General features: G+C 36.9%; 1 protein-coding gene across 1 annotated transcript in view; it reads left to right on the top strand.

The window, feature by feature from the left end:
• lck (LCK proto-oncogene, Src family tyrosine kinase) overlaps positions 1-8913 on the top strand; it is a 50428-nt gene extending 41515 nt beyond the window's left edge. Inside the window, exons 10-13 of the mRNA XM_062041823.1 lie at positions 943-1019; positions 5881-6034; positions 6108-6239; positions 6363-8913. Of these exons, the coding sequence (XP_061897807.1) occupies positions 943-1019; positions 5881-6034; positions 6108-6239; positions 6363-6559 (560 nt within the window). The 3' untranslated portion in view covers positions 6560-8913. The remainder of the gene's footprint in view (positions 1-942; positions 1020-5880; positions 6035-6107; positions 6240-6362) is intronic.
• Positions 8914-12299: the final 3386 nt, after the last annotated feature.

Below are 12299 nucleotides of genomic sequence, written 5' to 3' on the forward strand. Positions count from 1 at the left end.
AGTATAGTCTCCAATAACACCAAAAATAGATGTTAGATTCTTTGCCAGTCGTTTTTATTAAAGAAAGAGTGACTGAAAGGATTGGAGAAATCTCTATAAGAAAAAAAAGATTCTCAACAATGTACAATAAGCAGCAACAATTTAAAAATAGAACAAAAGGATATTATGTAAAAAATTAAAAATAAATTAAATATATATATATATATATATATATATATATATATATATATATATATATATATATATATATATATATATATATATATATATATATATATATATATATGGTATTACTATACTTAATAATAAAATATTTGTTTTAAATGTATATTCACATTGCCTTTTTAAATAATATATGCATTATAGTAAATCATGCGATGACGTCATATTGACCACGCCCCCACCACCACAGGTATTTTTGTGTTTTCGAGGAAACCCTGACATTAACAAAATAAAAAGTCTTACATTACAATCATGCTTCGGCACATATGTTTTGTGTTTATATTGTGATATTTGCACCTAAAGAAATGCTAGTACATCAGCTGAGGAGTATGAGGATGGTTGGGGATTTTTCTGGCTGGCTGGAATATTGTGTAAATTATTTTACAATATGTTCTGGTCAAGTCCTCAATTACAGAAAAATGTATTTTGCATTAATAGAGTATTTTTGGGTGTCTAGAACGACATTTCTTTTGGAAAATACAAAACTATTTTGTTTTTGTACGATTCCTTGATCTTCGTCTGACATTTTAGAATGAATTACTAACAAAAACTGCTTCACTAGTGTAAATAACAGTTTTTTTGCATACTTTTTGGATGCATATTCTTTTAATGTGTCCTTGTCTCAATTTTACACAAATGAAAGAATATCTGCATAGTATGACAAATTAGATACATTTATGTTCTATGGGCAGTGTGTAAATGACTCTATATTCTTGACAGGTAGCCTGCTGGATTATTTAAAAACAACACAGGGGAGTCGTTTGTCTGTGAAAACTTTGATAGACATGGCATCTCAGGTAAGAAAGATCCCATTCTCTCTCGCTCTGAGTTCTTCTGCGCCAGCTTCACTATTGCATTTATTCTTTCACTTTCTCTCTGCAATGACTTCACAGAAGTCAACCGCTAGACTCAACACTGGACTTTGCATTACTAACAGACAGTAAACATAGGGGAATGGGAAAAAATCGATTCGAATTTGAATCGTGGTTCTCACGTTGTGCGATTCAGAATCGATTCTCATTTTTAAAAAATTGATTTTTTTATTTATTTATTAATTTTTAATTTATTTATTTTTTTAATTAATCAATCCAACAAAACAATACACAGCAATACCATAACAATGCAATCCAATTCCAAAACCAAACCCGACCCAGCAACACTCAGAACTGCAATAAACAGAGCAATTGAGAGGAGACACAACACGACACAGAACAAACCAAAAGTAGTGAAACAAAAATGAATATTATCAACAACAGTATCAATATTAGTTACATTTTCAACATAGCAGTGATTAAAAATCCCTCATTGACATTATCATTAGACATTTATATAAAAAAAAAAAGAACAATAGTGTCACAGTGGCTTACACTTGCATCACATCTCATAAGCTTGACAACACACTCTGTCCAATATTTTCACAAAGATAAAATAAGTCATATTTTTGGTTCATTTAATAGTTAAAACAAATTTACATTATTGCAATTAGTTGATAAAACATTGTCCTTTACAATTATAAAAGCTTTTTACAAAAATCTACTACTCTGCTTGCATGTCAGCAGACTGGGGTAGAACCTGCTGAAATCCTATGTATGGAATGAATAGAGAATCGTTTTGAATCGGGAAAACATTGTTTTTGAATCGAGAATCGTGTTGAATTGAAAAATTTTTTATTTTGAATCGAATAGAGACCCCAAGAATCGATATTGAATCGAATCGTGGGACAACCAATGATTCACAGCCGTAGTAAACACCAGTATAGACCCTGGACTAGGTGGTCATACATCAAAACAAGATGATTTAGGTGGTTTATCCCTGTTGTTTAAAATTTGTCATTTTGTCATATCACCTTTTTTAGCCACAATAATAAAACAAAAATTATTAAATCAATTAATCCACATGTTGATTCCGACAAGTAGACACAGGCCCTCAGTTTCTTAAATAAGGTACAAACCACTGAAGTCTTGTAGAATAAAGTGCATAGATGAAGTTCCTGTCAAGTCCTGCTGGGCCGAATGGCACATATGATATACATTCTTTGCAGGTCTGAAATGTACACCTTAGACCAAGCAAACAAAATACTTAAAATTCCATCATTGTTTATTTTCCGGGAACCTAATTTTTCAATATTATCTGAAAACAAGTCACATTTGTAACGGCGTGTCTCAGTTGTATTGCTGGTATACTTTGGTAGACAACTAAAAAGGATGTGAATGGCAGTGCTCAGCTATGAAAGGGCAAAGTATAAATGGCGCCCATCGAGCACACTTGTGTTCTTGGGTGGAGCACGTAGGTGGAGATGAGAGGTGCTGTCAAGTCTGGATGAAAAATCGACCTAAGGAAATGACACCTCCCTAACCTGGGAGATTTCTGTTTAACCAGCCAAAACATACACTGCACAGATAGCGCTCCTCTTACACACACACACGCACACGCACACGCACGCACATACGCACATATGCACACACACGCATACACACACACACACACACACACACACACCGTTTTACAACATAGTTTCGTTGTACTTGTGCAATGACAATAAAGTCCTATCCTTTGTGTTGAATAAAGGCATGCATATACATGCACATCCACTTACTGTCTACAATAAGGTAAACCTGAACAAAAAAGTATAATAAATAATAAATATGGGCTCACTTAAAAAAAAAAAAAAAAAAAAAAGAAGAAACCTTATTCCAGGTATTGTAGCTGACAGATCCTGCAGATATTAGCATTGTTTAATCACCAGCTAGGACAAAACAGTAGAGCCTATTATTTGGTAAGCAGTTCTGTTCTCGGTTCCTATGTTCTGTTCTTTTCTGTTCTTTTCTATTCTGTTCCATTCTGTTTTGTTCTGTTATTTTATGTTTAGGGCTGTCAAAAATAGCGAGTTAACTTGTGAATAATCACAAAAAATTATCGCAGTATTCATGTAGTTACACAGTTTAATCACGCAATCTAATTTGACCGTAAATGCTCGTTTACCTTAACCCTGGATGGCTACCTGAGAGGCAGCGCAGGTTCTTATATGGTCAGTGATCAGGTCAATGCATACACCAGTGCAAAAATGAGTGAAGAAACTCCAAAAACTCTGTGGTCGCTGGCAAATTGTACTATAATATACACCCTGACTGGACTTAATAATTTAATGATAATAATAATAATGGATTAGATTTATATAGCGCTTTTCTATCGACTAGATACTCAAAGTTGATCAAATGAATGACGTGCATTCAAGTAAAAAAAACATGGTTGCAAACTTGGCACTTGTTCAAGCACTTGTATTTGCCATAAACATGCTAAATATTAGCATTAGCGATTTTACTTGGCCATTTAAATATCTACAAATTTGACAATGAAAACTACAGAAAAATGCATTTTACAATCAAACATCTGGTGTGTAATATATACAACACTTACAGTATAAACACTTTGCAGGGCTCAACAAACGATAAAACTGGCACATTCAACTTAATGGCAAAGACTACTTCCTGATTTTCTAACACACTGTAGTCTTTACACTACTGCCATCTAACGTCTTGGAATTGCAACTGTATGCAAAGTCTACAATTTAATACAGTACTGTACAGTACTTGGGCAGCACGATGGTAAAGTGGTTAGTGCATGTGCCTCACAATATGAAGGTCCTGGGTTCGATGCCTGGGCTCGGGGTCTTTCTGTGTGGAGTTTGCATGTTCTCCCCGGCTTCCTCCCACCCTGATGGGTGGATGTATAGTACGTGGCAAAGTTGGGAGAGTGGCCGTGCCAGCAATCTGAGGGTTACTGGTTCAATCCCCACCTTCTACCATCCTAGTCACGTCCGTTGTGTCCTTGAGCAAGACACTTCACCCTTGCTCCTGATGGGTCCTGGTTAGCGCCGTGCATGGCAGCTCCTGCCATCAGTGTGTGAATGTGTGAATGTGTGTGTGTGAATGGGTGAATGTGGAAATAGTGTCAAAGCGCTTTGAGTTCCTTAGAAAGGTAGAAAAGTGCTATACAAGTACAACCCATTTACCATTTATGTGCAAATGAGACACAGAAGAGTAAGAAAACAAGATAAAAACTACACAGCTCAGTGTTAAAGTGTTTTTTTCTAGATTTAAGACACTTCCTTGTGGTCTACATAACATTGTAATGGTGGTTCTTTGGCCAAAAGTTTGCATAGATTATGTTTTACAGACCATCTTCAAGATGCTTTCCGACTTTTCTCTTCAGGATGTGCTGTTTTGTGGGCGGTCTTATTTACATGCCTCTACTTTGGCAGCCATGTTGTAGTTTTTAGCGCTTCCATAGCAAGTCTAAAGACAGATTAGGTTCGAACAATGTGCTACTTTGTATTAGAAATGGCAACAGCGTAGTATAAATGTGCATATACAAGCCAGTCTGACCCACAACAAGAGGATAGCGAAAAATAGGGCGCTTATTGAAAACAGCGCAGACTGCAATTGCGGACTCACCTAAAGCATTTTGGGTAAATGTATACCATAGCTGGATAATCTGCTGACTTCACACTTGGGAAAAATGTCACAAAATTGCCCAAATTCTGAACGGCTTGTTTCCTGGAAGTATGAAGGAAGACGAGATTGTTTTCTAAATATCTCCGCCATTGCCTCCATTGTTTGATTTTAAATGTTCGGGACTTATGCAGGTTCCAAATACACAAAAGCAGGTACCAACAGTTAAGAAAAGTTGGTTTTGCATAGCAGGGCCCCTTTAAAAATGGGATTTTTTTTTTCAAACAATTAACATTTATTAACACATTTTAACACACACAAAAGTACCGAAAATTGGTACAGTTGTTGCGTTTCGGTGTGGTATTGCTGGTCTGTACCCTAGGATGCAGACAGAGCAGGATAATTACAAGTAAAACACTTTTATTAGGGGGAAAAATAAAATAGTGCCACAGGGAAGTGCACAGGAAGCATAAGGAAAGCTGTACAATAGCTCAATTTCCTTCTTCAAATCAAGACTCAAAACACACCTATTCCTGACTGTTTATGTTTTATCTAACTTAGTTGCTGTTGTTTTTATCCTATTGATTTTATTGATTTGTATTCGTACAGTGTCCTTGAGTGTCTAGAAAGGTGCCTTATAAGTAAAATATATTATGTATTATTATTATTATTATTATTATTATTATATACATGTCGAATTTAAAGCAAACAAAGATTGACAATCAGAGACAATTAAGGGGGCAAGCACTCAGCAAAGAGAAGTGGTTGAGGTAAACAGGAAGTGAAAAACAAAAATAAGAGCGCTGGACAGGAAATAATGCCGAATCTAAGGAAACTAATAAAAAAGTCCAATTGATTATCAGGTATTGGGAATTGGTACCGTATTGGTTCAAATGTAAAAGGTAGCCATCTCTAATCTTCATGCACTAACAAGGGAATAATATTAAGATTATACAGGAATTTGATCAGTGGCTGCTATTTTGTTAATAGTTAAGAGTTGGCAATGTTTATGCTCAATGTTATGTTAATAAGAATATAATGGTTTTCTGGCGCAAAGACGGAGAACGTGACTACCTAAAAATTGGCATTTTGGAGGCTTTTCTTGTCTGTTGACCTTTTTTCACTTTGGAATGTAACCGCGGTGAATAGCAGGGATCTTCTTTATTCTCACACCAGTGCTTCTCTGATGGTATTTGGGCCCCTGCAGGTAGCAGACGGCATGGCTTACATCGAGCAGAAAAATTACATTCATCGAGACCTGCGAGCCGCCAATATTTTGGTGTCCCACGAACTCATCTGTAAGGTTGCGGACTTTGGACTAGCTCGACTCATCGAGGACAGTGAATATACAGCCAGGGAGGGTAAAAACAACAACTTTATGTGCTAATTTTACTGTTTATGTGTGCAGCAGCTCAATTGTTCATCTGTACACAGGTGCCAAGTTTCCCATCAAGTGGACCGCCCCAGAAGCTATCAATTATGGGAAATTTTCGATAAAGTCCGATGTGTGGTCATTTGGGATCCTCCTGACAGAAATGGTTACATATGGACGTATACCATACCCCGGTAAGCATTAGTGACATTTTCATTATCTCATCATGATTATTGATATCTCATAATGATTATTGAAATAATGCCCAATGGTGCAACCACACTTTAATAAGTGAGATTGGTTATTTTCTTGTTCAGGTATGTCCAACCCAGAGGTGATCCAGATACTGGAGCAGGGCTACAGAATGCCAAAGCCAGACAAATGTTCAGATGGACTTTATAATATTATGTGTCACTGCTGGAAGGAGACTCCAGAAACTCGACCCACCTTTGAGTATCTGAGGAGTGTTCTGGAGGACTTCTTTGTTGCCACAGAGCGTCAGTACCAAGAGTAGCCGGGACTGTTCAGAAAGACTTTTGGACAAATGTACAATTGATTTTAGGCAGCCTGGGATGTGTTTGTGGGGCACAGCATGCTCTTGCCATTTTGGATCTAAAATAAAGTGTCTAGGCTATAGAGCGCACCAGTATTTAAGCTGCACCCACCAAATTTTAGAACGAATAGATGTTTTACATATGTATATTAGCCGCACCGGATTATAAGCAGCACATATAATATATCTCCTGCTTATAATCCGGTGATATATAAGCAGTGTTGGGACTAACGCGTTACAAAGTAACGCGTTACTGTAACGCCGTTAGTTTCGACGGTAACTAGTAATCTAACGCGTTATTTTTTATATTCAGTAACTCAGTTACCGTTACTACATGATGCGTTACTGCGTTATTTTACGTTACTTTTTATGTAGTATTGGCTTGAAACAGAAGATCTGAGTGTGTTGTGTGGCAGCACTACGGTGTCGTTCTTCTGAATCTCTTGTGTCACACGGAGGAGCCGCCGCGCTGTGTGTGTGTCTGGGTGCAGGAAGAAGAGGGAGGGGAGGGTGCGCGCAGCAGCATTCGTGAGGGAGGGGCGGAGACAGAGAGAGCGAGAGAGTTGTTAACACGCATGCGTCGCCAGGCTCAGCTTTTTACCGATAGATTTATCGGATTTAATTTTTTATTATCTATAGCAGGGGTGTCAAAAGTGTGCCCCGGAGGCCATTTGCAGCCCACAGCTAATGTTTTAAAGGCCCACAGCACTTTCTAAAAATACTATTAAAATAAACAAAAACATAACAAAAGTGAAATAAAAAAGCTTAAAGGTGAAATGTAATTTAGAAAACGTTGCAATGTTGACTAATAAAACAAAGCTGTTTTTTTTTTCTTTCAAACTCATTGCTCAAAACATAATATTGAATCAAAATCAATGTTATTATGAATTATAGTACACACACTCTGTCAATTCTCTTATATACTCTTTATTTCTAGACTTCTAGAGTGTTTGATTATCACATCGCTCTAAATGTATAAAAAATAAAATTCACAAACATAAAGAGGGATCCTAGTGGGCGAGGCCAATATTTCCTTATCTCTAAACTAAAACTGGGGAAATGTGTAGAGTGTTCTGGGCTTCAGACAAGATTTTATTTCAGAATTCCTTGAGAGAAAAAACGCCTGGTTAGGCTTTGGTATGTAAAAATAAAGTTAAAGTACGTATTTCGTTTACAGCTACGTTGTTATTATGCTGTTTGTTACTTATGTATGTTATGTTGCAGCTATTTAAAATAGTTTTGTCAATTTGTTCTGGCCTGAAATAAGTTGGCCCTTTGAAACATATCTTTGTCTTTGTGTGTTGTATGTAGACCACATTGCTTAGCAGAGTTCAGTGATGCAAATGCATGTCAAGTTGATCAACACATTGTATTATTCTCCAGTGCAATAACAGTACTGAAATGAAGGCTAAAAGGGCATTAATGGGAGCTTTAAAAAAAGAAGTAACTAAATAGTTACTTTTCACAGTAACGCATTACTTTTTGGTGTAAGTAACTGAGTTAGTAACTGAGTTACTTTTGAAATAAAGTAACTAGTAACTGTAACTAGTTACTGGTTTTCAGTAACTAACCCAACACTGTATATAAGTATGAGATATATACCGGCAAAAAAGATTTTGTAAATGTTTATTTACACACCTAAATTGTTTCCAAACGATGCCTGTAACACAGCAGTGAAACTGCCGATCAAACAAAACAGAAGTCATCAACATGGACCCACTAGCTACTGAAGCTACAGTAGCTCTCCAATCAGCTAAACAAACTCAATAACTCCACTGTGATGTTTTAGAGAATTTACAAAACAATACAAAAAGAATGCCATTGTAAGTTAATAATATTAACACAGACACTTGTGAATGTGTTAGCATATTCGCTAATGTTAACGACGCTAGCTTGATTACATTACGATAGCATGTACAACAATGCATGAAAACACTCCTACAGACATCCCACATGGGACGGTTTTGTAAGTATGAATTGTTTAAGTCATATTGTAAAACGTACAAATGTTGCATGGAGTGATGAATGAGAATCCTTTCGAGCAGAACCGGTATGGACGGTTATACTTCAGGTTCCAGGCATGAAACAGGAAGTACATGTAAACCCGCAGCACCTGCAGTGAGCAAACTCATCCAAAAGATGGTGCCACAGCACAAACAATAACACACCTTTTCAATGTCTCTGTCAGGCATAATATGAAAACTATTTGTTGAATACAAAATATTATTGCCGTTAGCAAAGAAAAATCCATTGATTAGCCACACTGTTTTATAAGACGCAGTGTGCAAAGCATTGTAAAAATGTAGTGGCTTATAGTCCAGAAATTACAGTAGTTTTACATTGTTTAATTGTGTAAATGTAATCATATCAGATTTAAGAGTTGTATGATTAAATTCTGCCTTTAAAAAAATCTGTTTAAATTTGGAATTGATCGTTTCATTGTTCATTTTACATAATATTCATTGTTGGGATGTCAGTTATTGTTTTTGTTGTTGTGTTGCAGAATGGCCAAGACATTTTTGATGGGCCTGATTGGTATCTGTGTTGTGAACCTATGGCCTATGTTGCTTCAAGACCAATGTTCAGCCTTTTGAGCAGTTTCTTTAAAAGACAAATGCAAAATTAACTTAAAAAAATAGTTTGCATGCTGAGTTTAGCTTAAAAAATACTGGTACTATGTAAATGAGCAGTTAACTTACTTACAACATGTCACGTAGTAAGGAAATTCATGATTTTTAGGTTTAAACTTAATGTCATGCTAGCATAAAACATTGGCACGGTAACATAACAAGAATTTGCATATTTGCAAGATGGCGGCAAGCATCAAAATCCATGAATTTTAGGTTAAAATTAATCAAATAAGCTCAAATGTTAGAATGCAAGTGTTAGCTTGCTAACATAGCAAAACTTACAATACTTGCAAGTAGGGCTGCAACAACTAATTGATTAAATCGATTAAAATCGATTATAAAAAATAGTTGGCGATTAATTTAGTCATCGATTCGTTGGATCTATGCTATGCGCATGCACAGAGGCTACTTTTTTTTTTCTTTTTTTTAAAAATAAACCTTTATTTATAAACTACAACATTTACAAACAGCTGAGAAACAATAATCAAAATAAGTATGGTGCCAGTATGCTGTTTTTTTTTCAATAAAATACTGGAAAGGATAGAAATGTAGTTTGTCTCTTTTATCCGATTATTAATCGATTAACCGAAGTAATAATTGACATATTAATCGATTATCAATTTAGTTGTTAGTTGCAGCCCTACTTGCAAGATTGCGTCAAGTGTCAAAATTCATGATTTTTAGTTTTAAATGATAAAATTACTTAAATTGCTAGCATAAAACGTTAGTATGCTAAGAACTTATGAGTAGGGATAGGAATTGATGAGATTTCGATGAGTTCCGATTCCCCTTTTGATTCTGCTTAACAATTCGGTTCCTTGACGGTTCTCTTATCGATTCTTTTTTGGGTAAAAAAAAGAGAAACGAGGGTGGATTAGCATCAATTTTGTTTAGTTTAGAGCAGGCCCGGCCCTAACCAATCTGGCACCCTAGGCAAAATTTTAGGTGGCGCCCCCCCCCCCCCCCCACCCACCCACCCCCCCCCCCCCCCCTCGGCAGTGAAGTGTATATACTCACAAGAAACCAAATAGCTTTGTCTTTGACCTTTTTTTTTACTTAAAGAAAGCAAATTAACAATCAGAATAGTTAACAAAACCAAAAAAAATATGAATAAATAAATGAATACAAAAATAAAAAATGAATATATGAAATACAATATTTTTTACATACATAAACCCAAAATAAAACGTGTCAACAAGTTGCATAAAATAAATTAAAAATACAATATAAATAAGGCACTGCACAAAACAAGATATCAAACCAGTATGACTTTAACAACTATATTACAAAAAAAGGGGATCCTACAGAGTTCTCTATTTGTGTTTTTTAATATTGCATTAACTAGAATGACTTACAAATTACTGTACACCAGGGAGTACTGTAATTACCTAACGTTACATTATTATTTTCCATAATAATTTAGCCCCCCCCCCCACAATATTAACCCGACGTTAAAACAGAACTAGCTATTTATTGATTAGCAATTGCCGAATCATGTAACATTAGCTTAATGCTAAAGAGCCAGGTTACTATCACATTCTGTAACAGACAAATAATTTCATGTCGGCTAACGTTACCTACCAGTTACCTCTGTCTTTTTCTCGTTTCTCCTCCTCTTCTTTTCTCTTTTTTCTTCCCTGGTCACCTGACAGTTTTGGCCGTTTTGACATCTTGTGTTGATTTTTTGATGTCCAAAGAGTCATGATACGGGAAGGGAGGGGGGGCACCGTGCGGGGGGAGGGGAGGGGGGGGCGTAATGTTGTAACAAATAATATTTCTATTAAATAGGCTTTACTTTGCATTTTATTTAACGTGGGATTATTTTTTGTATTTAGAAATAATAGTACCAACTTTTTTTTTTTCTTTTTTTTTTTTTCTTTTCTTTTTTTTTTCTCCAACATTTGTGGCACTGGTGTGGCGCCCCCTGATGGACGGCGCCCTTAGCATTTGCCTATAAGGCCTATGCCACGGGCCGGCCCTGGTTTAGAGGTAACATGACCTTACAAAGCCTACGTTGAGAATAGAAGGGAAAAAAATGGTTTTGTAAATAAATCTAAGAAATTCATATTCTTATGTAGAGTGTATCTATTTTCTACCACTTGTCCCTCTCTGGGGGCAGGGGTGCTGGAGCCTATCCCAGCTACATTCGGATGAAAAGCGGGGTACACAAGTGGACAAGTCGCCACCTCATCCCAGAGCCAACACAGATAGACAGACAACATTCACACTTACATTCACACACAAGGACCAATTTAGTGTTGCCAATCAGCCTATCTCCAGGTGCATGTCTTTGGAGGTGGGAGGAAGCCGGAGTACTTGTGTGGCCTGTAATTTTCATCATATGTACACTTCAGCTATGAGAGACAGAGTGGGGGTTTTCACACACTGTTGCTGGTATTTGGCCCATTCCTCCTCTAGAGCAGTGATGTTTTGGGGCTGTCGCTGAGCAACACGGACTTTCAACTCCCTCCAAAGATTTTCTATAGGGTTAAGATCTGGAGACTGGCGAGGCCACTCCAGGACCTCGAAATGCTTCTTATGAAGCCACTCCTTCTTTGCTCGGGATCATTGTCATGCTGAAAGACCCAGCCACGTGTCATATTCAATGTCCTTGATAATGGAAGGAGGGTTTTCAATTAAAATCTCACAATACATGGCCCTCTTTCCTTTACACGGATCAGTCGTCCTGGTCCCTTCGCAGAAAAACTGCCCCAAAACATGATGTTTCCACCCCCATGCTTCACAGTAGGTATGGTGTTCTTTGGATGCAACTCGGCGTTCCTTCTCCTCCAAACACGGTAAGTTGAGTTTTTACCAATAAGTTCTATTTGGGTTTCATCTGACCATATGACATTCTCCCAATACTCCTCTGGATCATCCAAATGCTTTCTAGCAAACTTCAGACGGGTCTGGAAATGTACTGGCTTAAGCAGGGGGACACATCTGGCACTGCAGGATTTGAGTCCCTGGCGGTATAGTGTGTTATTGATGGTAGCCTTTGTTACTTTGCTACCAGCTCGGTGCAGGTCATTCACTAGGTCCACCTTTGTGAGTCTGGGATGAATAAATAC

Source organism: Entelurus aequoreus, linkage group LG03 (genome assembly GCF_033978785.1).
Source record: "Entelurus aequoreus isolate RoL-2023_Sb linkage group LG03, RoL_Eaeq_v1.1, whole genome shotgun sequence".
Classification (NCBI taxonomy): Eukaryota; Metazoa; Chordata; class Actinopteri; order Syngnathiformes; family Syngnathidae; genus Entelurus; species Entelurus aequoreus.